Below are 17,558 nucleotides of genomic sequence, written 5' to 3' on the forward strand. Positions count from 1 at the left end.
CCATTTCAGTCCAATTGGAATGATTTCAGTGCTGAAATGTATACTTATAGAACTTTTCAGCACTGGTATTGAAAGGTATTAATTTTCCTTTCAGTTATTTTTGGGAATGAAAAGCAGGCCGTTTCGTCGCTCGAGAATGACAGGAAAAGTAAATAGAATTGCAAAAACTTAAAAAATAATTATTACCTCGTTGGATGAGTTTTCACCTTACGCACATCTTTTTTTGGCATCATGTTACATAATTATTTTAGGGGACCATAAAAGGTTTCTTTTCTGCTTGAGTTTAGGAAAATGCAAAATATTATACCAATTATGATTTTTTGAAAAAAAAATAATACTAATTTATTTCTAGAGATCAAGAATTTATTTTTAAGTTTCAAAATCCAATCGCAGCCGGAAAAGATTCTCATGGTAAAGTGTTCATTTTCAAGTTACAGGCATGTTAATGTTTCAAGTTTTCGAACAATGTTAATTTTTTTCTACTGAAATTTTTTTTATAATGTACCCCTAAAAATATTTCCATAGGATATTTCATGCCGTCATCAGGGGTGACATTGGGTCTGGGGGGTGAGATTGGGTCATACAAATTTCGGCATTTTTATGTGACCCAATGTCACCCCTGATGACGGTACATTTGTTCTATTAAGAGTTGATCAAACGGCTGGTTGCTGAGCTACAGCCTCGTACGGTTAATTGTGGTTTTACGCCGACTCGATTTGGAGGTTAGAAAGGAGTGCACCGTTTACATGGACTTAGCACAGTTCGTCGCGCTCGTCGATTTTGTTCGGGAAAAATCGTCGACAATCGACGAAGACCATGTAAACAGTGCATACGAGCTGTCAAATGACGTCACGGCGTAAAACCTAATAATAAATTTTTTGCCCTAATTTTTTTGGGAAAATTCAAGGAGAGAAGAAAAGACTTTAAATAAAGTTTGTGTTGGCTTGATGAAGTACCTACTTTCGAATTTTTTATGGGGTAAACAATTATTTGTAGCAACTGTAGTAACTTAGCATATTCTACGAACTTTTATGTTTTTTTGCTTTCCTGTGTTTGCCATATATGTCACGTATAAATTATAAATTTTGTAGAGTTTATTTTCCGTGAAAATATGTATGCAAACTCACAAAATCAACTTGAACAAAGATTTATTGTCCATTTCTTCAGTACTGCTGTTCCACTCGAGAATTATTGTTACCCCCTATTCTGACTGCGGAAATCGATTCTGCAGCGATGCATTATTCGCCGTAATCCCATTTGAATTAAGGCTGAAATCCAATTCCACAATCAATTCAACTGTCAAGCACCGCATCCCCAAGCGACAACTTTTTCGCCCTTTTCAGCTGGTTAAATTTAATGACTCGCACTAAAATTCACAGCCAGTCAAACAAAACCAATCGTCAATCTCCTGCTCAAACGGGTTCAATCAAAAAATAAATCGAATTTATATCGCTTTTTCTCCTCCTCACAGCCAACCCACTTCGTGACAATAACGACCCACAAGGAGTCCGGCAGCGGCGGCGACACCACGGACAGCCCCGAGGTCGAGCGGATACACCTGAAAAAGCTGGTCGCCCAGATGAAGTCGAACCTGTGCAACGTGTCGGTGCTGAGCGAACCCGACCTCGAACTGCTCTCGAACATGGACCCCAACTCGGTCGCGGACATCACCGGCCGGGACTTTATCGAGCAACTCAAGGAAGCATCAGGCAGGTTAGGGGGCCCAGGAGACCGGATGTGGGTCTGGTTTCCTAGAAACCCCCAGCTACATACGGACGTCTCTCTGAGAAGAATTTCTTTGCTAAGAGTTTTATGTTTTCATTTTGTTCTTGGTGCGAGCGGCTTTTCAGTTTTTTTCCGGTGATATTGGATTTAATTCACTTTCGGTTTGGTGGTAGAATTCATCGCTGGCACTCTTTTGATTGGCATCGAACATCAATTATGTAGAGGCTATTGATTTCCGTTTTCGATTATTTCATTGTTTTGCACAAAATTATTCCGTAGCTTCATTTTAATTGTTCGTTTGGTAGTGGTTTAATGGTGTCTGTTATCCAATTCATACAAAAAAAAACTGTAGAACTCTGTGCGTTCAAAGTTGAAACAATGTTTCGGTTTCCGCACACGCGTGTGGGTTGTCACATTATTAAATTTTCATCCAACCAATCGCAGCGTTTATGGCCACAATTTCCATTTCACTGCTTCTCGATTAAATTATTCATCCTGAGCGCGATACGCAACGCAAATACTTTATCGAATCATTTTCGTGCTTCATTAGACTGCCGAAACATGTCCGTCTCCCTTGCGGGAAAACTGCAAAATCACGATTAAATCACCCTGAAATTGCATCGTAGATACAGTTCAGACTCGATTAACCGAATCTTCGATTATCCGAAGTTCGATTATTTGAATCATGAAAAACCCGTGTTTTCGAATCATCAAATCAAAGTCGTATTTAGGACCCCAAATAAAAATATACAAAATAATAAAAATTTAGTTCGCTTTGGGACCGCTTTAATCGCTTTGGGACCATCTTAAATTACATTTACCCGTATATCTCTCTTGTAATAGCTAACATTTCACGTAGAACCTCATCGTAACACTGTGTACCGGTAACAATTCACCCCAACTGGCTCCCATTTCTTTCTCTCTCTGCATCCACCACACCTCTTCCTCTCTCCGACAGAATCCTGCATGAAAAGCGACAGGCTCTTGACGCAATTGAGCTGCTAAAGTTGATCGCCAAGCAGAAGGCGTCCATCCCGAGCGTGGTCCACAACATCCCCGGCGGTGACCCGGCGGCCTACGACGGAAATGGCGACGACACGGACGACGACGAAACGAGCAGCTGTTACGTGGACGAGGAGGGCATCGAGCGCAGAATTGGCGGCGGAGTTCGAAATTCCGCGGCGGTGGACGACATCGATGGCAACGGTATGGCGACGACGACGACAGTAGGTAGTGGTCAGCAGATTACCCTAGAACTGGATCCCCGAACACTAGCCACTATCCAAAGCCAGCAGCATCAACAGCTGTCACTTAGTGCTTCAACCAACCCTGCCGACCTTGAGAATGCTTCCGGGCGGACCGAAACGTCGAACATTTGATATATGGTTTACCATCTTAGTTTTTGCCAAAAGTAAGTTTTTGCCGCACATTTTGGGGTTTTTTGTATTGAAATTTGTTGTACAAATTGTGGTTTGTGATTGAGCTCCGACTGGGAGTTTCGCAAGTCCCTGCAACAGGGCAAAAACCGTTTGCAGAACCGATCGTGATCGAACGAAAATCAAAACATCGTTTTACGAGCCAGGAAACAAAATCGCGTTGAAATTCAGAGAATGTAACAAAAAGTAACGCTGTAAAATAATCTCTGCCCAAAAATACGAATTGCCTTACTTTAGTTGAGTAATGATTAAATGGAAGAAACGCTCAAGTCACCACAGTTCACACACATATGCCAAGTCAAGCTCCAAGTCCAACAATGAGGTCGCCTTGAACCACCGCAGCATGGCCACTAAAACTATAAAGTCCCGCCCTCACCCTCTGGGGACCCATTTCATCCCCGAATGATGAGCTCATTAGGCTGTCCAAACTGCCACCACACCACCGGTCTAATCTCGTAAAGTTGGCCGCTTTCTCTCGTGAATCATTTATCCTGACCCTCTGGAATAACGGGATGATGGCGTGGGAAAAATGGACATAAGTTTAAAGCTTTGAGAGTTGGAAAACTTCAAAGCTCAACAAAACAGATAAACTACCGTGTGACTCCATTGAAATCTTTGCGATCAAAATTATTTGATGGAGTTCATCAATTTACACCAAATCCCATTGTACACCGTGTGCTTTCATCATCCCCGAGCCCTATTGGGAAAACCATTAGACCTTGCCATATTTTTGGCCCTCGGACCCGGTTTTACGACGGTCCTCGTCGTCGTGGCTTACCCCGGGAACACGTGTTGGGCGACGTTTCTCGTTTATATTTCACTTTCCACCGTCTTTCTGCTGGCGGGGTTTGTGTTTTCATTTCGAGACCAAGCCCACCGTGATGATGGCCCAAAGATATTTTCAGCAACGTTTTTCGCCGTTTTGCGTTTTCTTGCCTGAGACGGAAGGGGGAGGGGGGGTAGGTGTGCAATTAAAATGTTTACCTTTTGGGGGCTTGATTTTTCGGGCAAGCATTTTCGGGAATGTAATAAAGACATGATGGTTATTTGTTAATTAACGTTAAGCAAACAGCACCATCGAAATTCTTGGCCAAAACTTGTAAAAAGAATTGTTCGTATATATTTTCTAAGTATCATATCACTTATTACAAATCCACATTATTTTCCACATTGAAAAAAAATACAAAGTAAACAATCTCTATACAAATATTGATCCACTCCATGTTCGCGCTTCAAAGCTTTATTTAAAACCCACATCCGATAGTTCAGTTTTCTTCCACCAGCAAAAACAAAATATTTGCATTTCTAATGGATTGTTGACCTGAAAGAAGTGTTCGTTTCGTCTACCCATTTCCAGCAATTCGCCCATTGACCCTCAAAGACGGTAATAACAAAATTCATGCCATTTCAATAACAAATACTGTTAAAATAACAGAAAGTGTTATGAAATTTTCTTGAAAAATCATTTTTTGCATAAGGGTTCAATAACAGATTAGGTTGATATTGGTTGCAAGCCAAAACAACTTTGGAATAACATTTATTTTTATGGAAGAATACCTCCAACTGTTATTGGGATGATCGGATAAGTTGTTAAAATAACAAAGACTAATAACAAAGATTTGTTCGAAGAATAACTAACAATGTTATTAGTCAGTTATTACAATAACAATCCAATAAAAAAATCATAACGACGAATAACAAATCTTGTTATAAATAACATAAAATGTTATTGGACTAGTATTTTCAAATATCAAAAAATGTTTTCCCAAGTTATTTCCGTCTGCTCGGGCACTTCATCTTGAAATTTCTCGAAAACTTTAGATGAACAATTCTCTACGAAATCGGCTGGTTTCGACCGTTTTTATGTTTTGTATTTTTTTTTTTAATTTGGATAAAACTTTTTCAGAGCTTTTGACTAGAGCGTCCAATTTCCCGACCCGGGAAAAAAAATCCCGGGAATTCCCGGGATTTCCCGAAAAAAAATATTTCCCGTTTCCCGGGAAATTTGTAAATTTCCCGGGAATTCCCGAAATTCAAGGGAAAGTATACATAATCTTATTTTTTTGGAACTATTTTTTGAAAATGCTCTGAAAAAAAAATAAATGAACAAATTCAACATGATTTTGTTCAATTAAATGTATTGTTTGGTTTATATATAATTAATCAGATTATAAGATATTATGATATCCAAATTATTTCTGATAATATTAATTTTTGAAGCAACTGGGAATAGATCTTGCTTTATGAGTATTAAATTATTACAATTAGGTAAGCTTTTATCAGATTGATTTTATTTCATCAAAGCAATATTAACTCCTTGCCTCCAAATTAAAATTGAGATTTTTTTACACTCTTGTTTACCATGATCAAATGAGATGAAACTCGAATTTGTGCAAAAAGAATTAATTCAATTGGTTGAATACCTAGTACTTAAGAAATTACAATTTAAAGTAAAAGAATAATGGAGCGCTGGTGCAACTACAGGTGTTAGAGGGTTAAATATGAAGAAATAGAAAACTTTTTGTGGAATGATGTTAATTTATCGTATAATTTTAATCATGTTGCATAATATTACAAAAAAAAACATTGATAAACTACTTTCTATTGTTTGTTCTAAAAAAATGCAAAAATATATTCAAAGCTTGCTTCAAATATTTGAAAACATTGGGCTGTTTGGATTAAAAGCAACATTAAAAAGCTTTACCATTTGTTCCAGAGCTGAAACCAGTATTTGTCATGAAAAACATAATTTCTGCATGTTTTTTTTTTTTTTCAATCCAAAAAACTGGTCACAAAGGCAAGTAAATTTTCTTGTAGCTGAATGATTTTTTAATATGCAGTCAAGCTGTTAATTGATCTTCACACTTATTTAATCCATTAACGTTGATGTCCTATACAATTTTGTTGCAAAATATTAATTAAAACCAAGATCATAACAATTTTCAATAAATTTAAAATTTCCCGGGAATTCCCGGGATTTCCCGGGAAATTGGCTGAAAATTTCCCGTTTCCCGGGAAATTTATAACCCCGGGAAATTGGACGCTCTACTTTTGACAAAGAAGCTATTTTGTGTCATTGTTTCACCCATACAAGTCTCCATACAATGTTGGCAGCTGTCCATACAAAAATGGTACGTAAATATTTGAAAATCTGTATCTTTTGAATGAATTTTTTGATCCATTTGGTGTATTCTGCAAAGTTATAGGTATTGTGAAGGATTATTTAGAAAAAAATACTTTTTTCCACAAAAACTATAATTCCCAAAATCCATGTGTTGATTTTCGATTTTTTATATGTTTGAGGTTACAAAAATCCGCAATTTTTGAGCCATAGCCGACGAGTTATGTTTTAAAAAAAAAATGTTTTTTGGAAAAAAACGAACTACATAAAATTGAATTTGCATTTAAAAAGTACTTTACAGATTTTTTGATAAAGTGCTTCGCTTTCAAGATATAGCCACCGAAACCTTGATTTCAGCGAAATATTTGCAGTTTTTCGAGTTTTTAAAATAGAGACCACGAGTAAACATTTTCTGAAAATAAGTTTTTTTGAAAATTCTCAGAGTTTGCTATAACATTGTCTAAGAGACATTGAAGATTGGACCTCTGGTTGCTGAGATACAACGGCTCAAAAAAAGAAACAGGAAAATTGAAATTTTCTTAAGTCACAGATTTTTTAATATTTACGTACCATTTTTGTATGGACAGCTGTCAAAATTATATGGAGACTTGTATGAGTGAACCAAACACACAAAAAAGCTTCTTTGGTCATAGGGAAGGCGTAGCAACCGTAGCAAGTCACAAAATGTTCTGTTATTATTCGTAGACAATTTGAATTAAATCAAACTGGGATTCTCGAAAAAATAATTTGCTGGCTGCACGGAGAAAAAATGTGTTCTTAAATTTCATGGTACGTTTTCCGCTAATATTCTAGATTAAACAGCAAGTGATACCAAAAGTCACAATTATTGTTAATGTCGTTCGTACGGTATTTTTCTACAATTTGATTAAAGAAACAATCAAATTTCAGGACTTTTCATTTATGGACAGCAAAGCACTGCCTTAAATCTAGAAGACTTATTCCAAACCAGCTGCTTTTGAAACATGCCGCAAAACCCCTTGCCTTTCCCGGATTTTCCCTCACACTTCAACAAGTCGCTAGCCGGCCACCATTTACGCACGAGTAGCGAGAGCGGGTGACGAAAATGATTCCGGCATTTTCCCGGAAGGACGACCGGGCCATATATAAACGGGCTCCCCGTCCCAAATAAAGTTCTCTGCAGATCGGGGCTCTGCAGATGGTCTTATTTTTCCACGCCAGATTGTTGCTCGAACGTCGCATTGATCTTCCCCGAGGGGACCCGCCATCATGCCTTGTACTGCTTTTTGTTGTTTGCAATTTGGCCAGTTTTGGTAGATTTTTTTGTTTCAATGGGGAGGTTATGTTCACTTTTAGCGTTCTGGGACTTGGGGAGAACACGTTATTTTGCTACCAAAAAAAAGGCAAAAATGTTGTGCAGTGCCAGAAAGCAAGATAAAAATGTTAAGCCATAACGGGAGCTGTCTATAGCAGAGATATAGTTCGTTAGATATCATTCTGTAGTGTTACCCTCAGCTGAACTTGTCCTGCTATCATAAATTTAATCGCTTATGTAGATTTATTGAAATTGATCGTAATTTTAGTTTCATTTCATAAAGCTATAATTTAAAATTATTATGTTTCATCCTGTGTTGCCAATTTTCGAAAACCTTGCAAATTCAATTACAAATGTTGCATCTTCAATATTACTCAATGCAACTGCACCACCAAGTGGCCATTCCCACATTTTTGCAGTGCAGTATTTTCAAGAGGAGAATTCCCACAAAGTGAAAAATGCAAACAGAAAAAAAACGCGTGGTTTCATTCCTGTGCGTCTTTTCCCGCTGACTGCACTCTGCCTGGCACGTGCCGAGCCCCTTGATGACGTCACAGAGCGTAGACACGTGCGCGCTCGTACAACCCTTGACCTTTTGTTCGGGGTGGGAAAATCCGGAGCAGAAGCCGCTGGCGAGAGAAGAAGGGTGTTCTTTGACGATTGTTTGATAAGGGCGGATTTTTCTAAATTAATGCTTTTTTGAATTTTTAGTAAACTTCGTTTGTTTGTCAAACTCAGCTTTAGCTGATGGAAGCCACTTATTTCGAGGAAGGAAACGAAAAGCGCTGCAATAAAGGCCATTGTTTGCGGGGTGAAAAGTTTTGGGAATTTTATCGAGTGCGAAAAGTGAGAGTTCAAACAACAGTGTGCTTATATGGTTTCCGCGGAAAAGGCTTTCGGCTTTGATGCTGGCAACACTGAAAAGGATTACGCTTCCGAGAAGCATTTTCCATTATTCGTCTATGGCGAGAGTAGCGTCTAAAGATTATTTAGGGTCAATCAACTGAAGGTGATATTTCATGGCAGGAAACTTTGCTGGTTAAAAAAACTTTTTGAAAAACTTTGAAACTGTCAAAGTGTTAAGGTTTCCGTAATGGAATACCTTCTTGATGAAATCAAGCATCAACATTGGAATCAATTTAACGACTTGGTATGTGTGCAAACTGTGACGATTAAAGCACTTTTAATTAGGTATAACATTTTGGTAGATTTTGATAAGACAACAACAATTGTTAAACATTTTTGTAGATTTACAGCTTTGTATTACGTGACAAGCCAGCATGGTAGAATGTTTTTTCAGGCCAAAGAGGTGTTTTAAAGCTGTTTTAATTAGCGACGACGACGTTCATGGAAGCGTTCCAAGTTCAAACCCTCCTCCACACAAAAGCAAGATTACACACACACACATACTCCACTTAAGTCACATACATGCCTCTAATGATAATCACATACTGTAGAATAAAGTATTTCACAAACATACCGACTGTAGTAAGCCCAAACACACATTTAAACAAGTAACCAGTTTTTTAACAGAAAATTAACAATGGCGTGATTTTTTTAAGCGAGAGTATAATGCATCCTGCTCACTACTTAAGATAATTTTCATTGGTGTGAGTGGGAAACACTGAACTCAGCGCATTTGTCTTAAGGTGGTATTACACTGCGGGAAGCTTTGTTTGCAAACTTGTCAAAGCTTTTGACAGTTTCCAACTTTGTTTACACACTCTACTACTGTGTTTTTCAGAGTGGAATACCACTTTAATGAAAAAGAAATACACGCCAGAGCAGCAATCGCTCACAAGTACACAAGGATTCTAACTAACATACATTCAACAAAAAATCACAACATACTCTAACTAGTAGACAAGCAACCACATCTAGAATAACAAATTAGCCCTACCAAAGTAGAAGACTATGGAGTTTATCAATCTACTAAGCAACATTTTAAAAATCACAATTAACAGTTAAAGCAAAAGTGTGAAGGAAAGTGGTAAGTCGTGCCAAACAAGAACAGAAAACAGACGGACATAAATATCTAATCAAATCCCAACAAAAAAAAATCCACATTAACAGGATCGAACAACAGAAACATTAACATTAACAACAACCAAGCGGTAGGATAGTGATCAAATTAGTCGTATGAACTTAGGAATGACGAATAACAAATAAACACACACACCCACACAACTGATAATACAAGTGTAACACGTTGCAAAACAATAGGGTTAACGATTCATTTTTAAACATGTGCACTGAAAATACACACTGAATTACATTTAACTGAATAAAACACTCACACACACTCACACATTGCGAGCAAGGTGTTGTTTAATTTTCGAATTGTAGAGTTTATATATGATTGTCTCCACAGCAGGAACGGTACCGTTTAATAAAATAAAGGATCAAGTCGAGGAAAAAAAACGAAAATTGTGTGGTTTTTCATTCCCGCAGGAATATCACACGGCAATCAGCGGGGGAATGCAATTTAATGGGCAAATGAGACAGCGTCAGTTTCATTTGGACAATTTGGGCTCTTTACATGGCACACGACATTGAAATGTATCATAATGAGGGTACGGAACGGAAATGAATATTATATGCATGTTTCGTGTTTACATTTTATCTTTCATTTTCGACTGGGACATAATGTCGCGTTAATGTGGTTGCGGTGAGCTGGAAATATGAATTGAAAATATCATTTAAAGATGAAGCCGTTGATCATTTTCGAAGAAAATTAATCATCACTATAAAATATTCTGAATTAAATTCAATTTAACGAATTTCAGCACCAAAAGGAATCAGCATGTGCCGGTTGTTGCCTTCTTGAAGCCACTGAAAGAATTTTTGATCTAAATCAAATGTGCTTCAAAATTTATATAATTTTGTGGCACAGTCATTGACGTCCTAGTTGGCAATCATTGATTAATGACGATTTCCATAACTTTACAAGGAATGGGATAATCGTTACCAAAAGGAATCAGCATGTGTAGGGCACTATTCTAAACAACTTGTTGAAGAAATTTTGTCAAAATATTGAAAGCGACGCAAAAATTATATCTTTGAACTAAAAATCATGACAATGATGGAAGTCTTCACGTTAAAAACGCATGCCGTCGCCATCGTGCTAACTTGTCGTACTTGCATTTTGGGCCAAATTGAGTTAAGAACGCCATTTTGTGCAGCTCACAATGCCTCACCTTTTGACCTTCACAGATCCCCAAAATTCGATTTCAATCCTGAGATATTCATCAAAACCGAAAAAACTCCGTGCATTTTTGTCACTTTACATATGAAAGTAGTTTCAATCTTGTCGTGCTATCTTGTCACTCCATGAAAATTGATGTAAGTGCGACAAAAGGCCAAAGGGATTTCAGTCCAGGAAAGTCAGGATGCGTTTGTCGCACGTACAAGCTAGACTACCGTAAACATTTGTAATTATAACTCGGGACTCCAGCAACCAACTTCAACCAAACTTTGGGACAATGCAAAGAATGGTCAGCCAAACAAAACGTGTTTGTTATTGTTTACATAGCGTGCTCTCGTTTTTGAATATTCAAGGTCAAACATTAAAACGCGTTGTTCTCGGAACGTCAAAATGGCGGGTGCGACAAGATCACGCAAAAAAATCAGGCCTGTTTGAATCAACAAAATATTTTGTTGTTTTCACTTGACGATTTTTTGTTGAAACAGACCTCAAAACTAACTGAAACAACTCAAAATTTTGAGTTGAATCTACACTGTGTATTTTGTCAAATCTTTATGGAAATATCAACAAAATTACTGCGTTGATTCTACCATGATCGGCGTTGAATCAACTTAACTATACTTTTTGATTTAAATTAAATTAATTGCTGTTCACACGTGCCCGCTATACGTCAAAATGTTAAGTTTTTCTTGGTTTAGATCAGAGTGGCCAGTGAACAAGTTTCCGTTCCGTGCGATAATTCCGTTCGTGTGTTTGATTTCATCGCTTGCGGTGAGCGAAGTGTTCTACAATGCGAGAAGTTAGTGCGATATTTGGGCCGATTTCATTTCCATCAGCTAGGACACCACCTGCCATCTCTAGAAGTTAAAGGCGGAACAAACCAAGTTTTGCAGATTGCAAGAAACTCCCCAATCCCTCGACGGAACATACTTTGTAAGCGCTCTAGCATTTTACTTCAAATGACCTTTTTTAATGCTTTTCCATCCTAGCAGACCTTGGCGGAAAACAACGTAACCACGGTTCACCGGAACGTCAATGGCAACATGGCCCATTCAACGCGGGAGGCAACTTAACAAACTCGTTGGTTCATCAGGAGGCGGCGGTGGCACCAAGTGCGGTCAAAAAGCTGCGAAACGGCACTCGGACCGAACAAGGTGCAACACTTGGAGGACCAGATTGAATTGTTATAGCACGACGACGTCGAATTGTTGTTCATGAATGTGAGAACCACGAATAAACTTATTCATGAGTATGGTAGATTTTCACATTGAGTGGCTTGTATCAACAAATGAACATCGCATGTTCATTGAACCGTGTTGGCCGATACGATAAAGGCACAGATTCAATATGTTAAAGGCCTTGCAGGCCAAGGGTGCTGATACTGATGATACTCGTCGGTTGACACACCTAGGCGAGGAACATCCCGGAAAGAGCCCAACTACATCCGTAGTGCTGTTTGGACAAAACAGCATGGCTCTGGTTCCTTGCAAGTGTCCTATTTTCTTACCTCCACGTTGGCTTGGTTTAGTCATCATGATGACAAGGTGTAACCTAGCTGGTGGCCTGTGGAAACGACTCGTAAACCTTTGACCAGCGAGGGTCAGAGTAGAGGCGGCTAAAAGAAAGGCGCGTCAATGGGAAAGGGAAGTAATTTGTGATTGTAGACGGTATTGTTTTGATTCGCAGTATGTTGAGTCAACTGCTGTGGATGTACCTGAGCATCGCAGAACGGGGTTTCTCTTCTTTCCATTTCAGCTATCAGCTATCTTCTGTTTATTTTGTTTCACTGATTTTCTAAAACGGCTTCTGCTTACTATTCTCCGTTTGATTTCGATTTTACTTATTTGATTCTCTTATTTCTCAACGCCTTTCCACTCTTTTTTACCAATTGATGCTGCTGTAAAAAAACTGTCTGCTTTCCCTTAATTTGGCAGCGATGTTTCCACTCTATTTTACCAATTGATTCTGCTGTAAAAAAAACTGTCTGTTTTCCCTTAATTTGGCAGCGATGTCAATTTTGTTTATCATATGCCTTTTCTTTATTTATCTATTTGAATAATTTCTCATCTTCCCTGTAAATTGCCCTCAATACAATCTAAGCTTGTTTGTTACCTCTATTTATTAACTATTGTTAATTTCTTTACCTACTTCATAAATCACTATCTTTCTTTTACTTTTGATTCTTTACATAGTATATTTCCTTCACTGTCCATTGTTTTGAAACTTCACCTTTTTCTTAAGCAAGGTTGGAGCCCTTACTCAATTTATGGAATGATTAAAGGATTAACACAAACATTACTATTGTACTTTTGGTAAACTTTTATAACATGCTTAGGACCAAAAATTGTAACAAAACACCGCGACAAAAGAAATAGCAACAGATAAACACGACTTAACATTAGGGAATATCTCAGGAGAAAACAATACACAGTAAAATAACAACTAGTTTTTGAATTCAAACTAAAAATAAAACAGTTTTTGCTTTAATGAAATTTGTTAGCCACACATTAAATGGTTAGGCGCTTATACTTACATCAAACCCTACGTAATGTACCACCCCCGGCCGAGTTAAAATGCGTAACCGGAAAAGAAGGTGTGCATGCCTGGCACGAACACTCAAAGCGTGTTCTAGCGTGTTGCTCGTACTGACTCAGAGCAAGGGTGAGATGTAGGTGTAAGGGCAGTGCGTGTTCGTCGGGAACCTAGTGCATAAGATCGGTCAAGGCCCGTTCTTACACTGAAAATTGCGAATTGCGAATTGCGAGATTCAATATGTTAAAGGCCTTGGGTCCAAATCTTGATACCGAAATTGTTTTCTGATGAGCATTTTTTGAAAATGAACCTATGGAGTGGTTCTCTACTACTTCGCAAATCGACTTTTCTTTGTTGTTTTTTATTTGGATGAAACTTTGTAGGGGAACAGCATCTAATTCCAGCGTGCCTCTAATGTTGGCAGGTCAGAACTTTGACATTCAATTGAAGCTAACTAAAAGCGTTTACAACTGAAATCGAGTGATAAATAGCTCAATGATAAGTGAGCAAGCAAGTTACTATCAAAAGTTTTGCAAAATAGTTGTTTAAATAGTGAAAATCATCAAATTGGATGGAGTTAGGAGCGAGTGCTTAACCTTCCAAACATACGAGAGTTTCCCCTACATGAATTCCTTATGTTAACAGAAGTTATTTTGCGTCATTAGCTTTTTCATTCAAGTCCCCATACAATTTTGGGGGCTGGTCTTACAAAATGGCTCTGTAAATGTATTAAACTCTGTATTTTGAGAAGAATTTTCTAATCTATTTTGTGTCTTTTGCAAAGCTCAGGGCTTTAGGACTTTTAGGGGAAAAAACGGTGCGCGAAAAATCTGTTTTTTAAACTGAAATTTTCATCACTAAAAGTTATATTCTCAAAATATGTATTTTCGAAATTATTTGATATGTTTTAGGGGACTAAAAATACATCTTCTGAGCCATAGTAGGGGAAATATGCCCATTTTAAGCCTAACAAGCAGTCGTGTTTGAATGATGCTGGATAATCTGGATTGTTCCTTGAAATTCATTAAAACCAAGTGCACCAACGAGTAGAGCAACTTTTTGTGAACATTTCTGTTTATTTTCACTTTTATTAAAAGTTATGCTATTCCTTTTATAAGCATTTAAAAAAAATATTCCAAAAATGTATTCTAATTAGTCGAGTGCATTGGGCCACGCCCATTTTTCTATTTTCAGCTTAGTTCTTTTTTTCTTCCAGCGCTCTTTTGGGTCTGCTTAGTGCTGTTAAAATTGATGAAATTTTAAGCGAACACTCAAGAAAAGTAGCATTTATAGCGAAAGTTTCCTGGCAGCACTTGCTCTCTCTAACAGCATGTTGGTGGTGTTGGTGGCCACCCTTTGTTCTTTATTTGCCTTCGCTCCTCGCTCGGTTTTCTTCAGCCTTCGATTGGAATGAATATTCAAAATTGAAACGTCAAAAGACTTAGCGCGTTTGTTTTTTTATGGTGCTTGCTAATTATTTACATTTTTTGGGAATTTTATTTCTAGTGAGTGACTAAGTAATGGTCAAAAGAACATGTTGCCGCCGGCAACTTGCCGGTAGTTGGAAGCAATTCTATATCTTAAGCGCTTTGAAATCGTTAGCGCAAGTGAAAAGATATTGATACCGACTTTCGTTAAGCAGTTAACCTCTGATCTTGCGTGTGGATGTGTGTGCCACCAAAATGATGAGAAATGGTCTCGCAAAATAGAAATTAGTGCATTAAATTTGATCTTTTTGGCCAGTAAATGGCATAAATTTGCGTGCTTACTCGAGGCGGTGCTGTTGCTGGTAAGTTTATAGCCTAAATATTATTTTTGGATCTTTAATCGAGCATCAAATTCTCCATATAACGAAGATAGGTGTTTGATTAGAAAGGGTATATTTCCCCTACGATGATGACGATATCTCGAGATGGAATAGACCAAATTGCCTAAAATTTGGGGTGAAGACTCTCAAGACATATTCCGTGTACATGACGAAGTCCGATTTTGAAATTTTGATTTTTTTTTAAATAAAAAAATCAAAAACGGACGAATTTATTTAAGAAAAACACAAAAATATGTTTATCCTTTTTTTAAATAAACTTTTTTTTAAGTCAGCCTTTGTCATGCAAACGGGACTGGTTTAATGAGTCTTAACCAAAATTTTGAGCCGATTTGGTCAAAGCAGTGTTGAGATATCGTGGCACCCGTTTTTTGAAACTGCTAACTTCAAATAGCTATATCTCGGCAAATATACAACCAAATGTGTTCAAATTTATTTAATTGATAGATGAAAATGTATATTTTAATGGCCTGGAAACAGATTTAAAAAAAGTTTAAGCGTGTGCTCAAACCATCCTCGAAATTTTTGCCTATTTACATGTATGTAACCCCTTAAGCAAATCTAATACTTATAAAATATAAAATGTACCGTTTTCAAGTTATAGCTACTTTTAGCTACTTATTTTCGAACTATTTTCGTCTATTTTAATATTATAAATACTTTTTAAAGAAAAGCACCGCTAAAATTAATATTTGAAAAGCTGAGAAAATTTCCTACAATTTTCTCTCTTGAACTTTAAAAATTGTGCAATTAGTTTCTGAGACACAGCCTCCCAAAAATATTCAACTCGTTGAAAATGATTTTTTTCAGTGGAACCCCACTGAGCCAGTAATTTTTAACTGACGACGTCTCAAAAACAATATTGGTCCGATTTGCATCATTATCGATATTGGAACAATTATAGCTAATAAATAAGTTTTAACTTAAGTAAGCATTGTTTTACAAACTGGAATTTGCAAGCAATACGTTTTTTTTTTTTCAAAAACGGTATTAAACAAAATATTTTTTAGTGCTCTCATCAGCATTGCTGTTATTTCAAAATATATTTATTTAAATTTCAATGCCGTTTGCAGTTTTAATCATTTGGGTCCTAAAATGAAGCTTAAATTTGTGAAATTATTGTTCATGACGATAAAGCTTATTTTTCTGGTTACTCAACACACAATTTCATCTAAATCGAACCAATTCAACTAAAACCGTCATAGCGTGCCCTTAAGTATAATTATTCAATCCACCGTACGCATCGAACATGTTTGTTTTCCAACAAAAACCCCCGGCTTCGACGACCTTTTCGACCAGCTCAACCGTAACCGGTAACTGGCGGAGGATGTTTCGGCCACCTGACCAGTTTGTCACAAGTACACGACCCTCTGCGCTGGGGTCCGCATGTGTGTCATAAAAGATACGATCTCCGGGACATAAAATTCATCACGAGTGCCTACACCTTACTGCGCGAGGACAAGTGAACATGTACGACCTACCCTTATGGATTTAAGGTAGGTTCGGGGTTTTGGATAAATTATTTAAAATTGAAAATAAAATCGATTCTTAGAATTTTTATGTCAGATTCCATATTCTTTTAATATTTTTCAAAATTCTCTAATATTAGTACTTTGAGAGTACACAAAAAAAAATTAAGCATCAACCAAAAACGGCCCTCCACACGTTTTCCCTCCTACAGCTGTACCAGAGATCACCGCCGCAAAGTTCTAGGTCGAGCAATTTTTCCTCATTTTCCACGGTGCTCCACGGTGCTCAAAATACCGTTATTATGAAAAAAAATATGCACTCCGAGATTTTGGGGTCTATCGATTCCTTACACCATAGCGCATCTCTGTGCAAAAAATAAAAACATTCGCTGATGTAGTTTTCGAGATACAGCCCTTTTAAGATGTTACATCCGATTTTTAATAAGAAAACCAAAACAATCAATACAATTTCAGCACTTTAAAGAATATGCATTTCGAGATAAAGTTGTTTTTTGCTTCATATGACTGTCAAGTATCTCTGGGCCAAGCTTCAGAAGGTTTGCTGATGTAGTTCTCGAGATACAGCCATTTTAAAATGTTATTTCCGATTTTTCAAAGAAAATCCATAAAATCAATACAATTTCAGCAATTTAAAAATATGCATTTCGAGATAATGATGTTTTTGCTTCATATGACTGTCAAGTATCTCTGGGCCAAGTTTCAGAATTGCTGATGTAGTTCTCGAGATACAGCCATTTTAAAATGTTATTTTCGATTTTTTCAAAGAAAATCCATGAAATCAATTTAATTTCAGCATTTTAAAGAATATGCATTTCAAAATAATGATGTTTTTGCTTCATATGACTGTCAAGTATCTCTGGGCCAAGCTTAGAAGGTTTGCTGATGTAGTTCTCGAGATACAGCATTTGTAAATGTTATTTCCGATTTTTC

The 17,558-nt window shown here is 37.2% G+C and overlaps 1 protein-coding gene across 1 annotated transcript in view; it reads left to right on the plus strand.

The window, feature by feature from the left end:
• Window positions 1-4,342, plus strand: part of LOC6037808 (DNA fragmentation factor subunit alpha) — a 71,499-nt gene extending 67,157 nt beyond the window's left edge. Inside the window, exons 3-4 of the mRNA XM_038250112.1 lie at window positions 1,472-1,713; window positions 2,684-4,342. Coding sequence (XP_038106040.1) covers window positions 1,472-1,713; window positions 2,684-3,104 — 663 coding nt within the window. The 3' untranslated portion in view covers window positions 3,105-4,342. The remainder of the gene's footprint in view (window positions 1-1,471; window positions 1,714-2,683) is intronic.
• Window positions 4,343-17,558: the final 13,216 nt, after the last annotated feature.

The sequence above is a fragment of the Culex quinquefasciatus genome, chromosome 2, assembly GCF_015732765.1.
Source record: "Culex quinquefasciatus strain JHB chromosome 2, VPISU_Cqui_1.0_pri_paternal, whole genome shotgun sequence".
In the NCBI taxonomy this organism is placed as follows: Eukaryota; Metazoa; Arthropoda; class Insecta; order Diptera; family Culicidae; genus Culex; species Culex quinquefasciatus.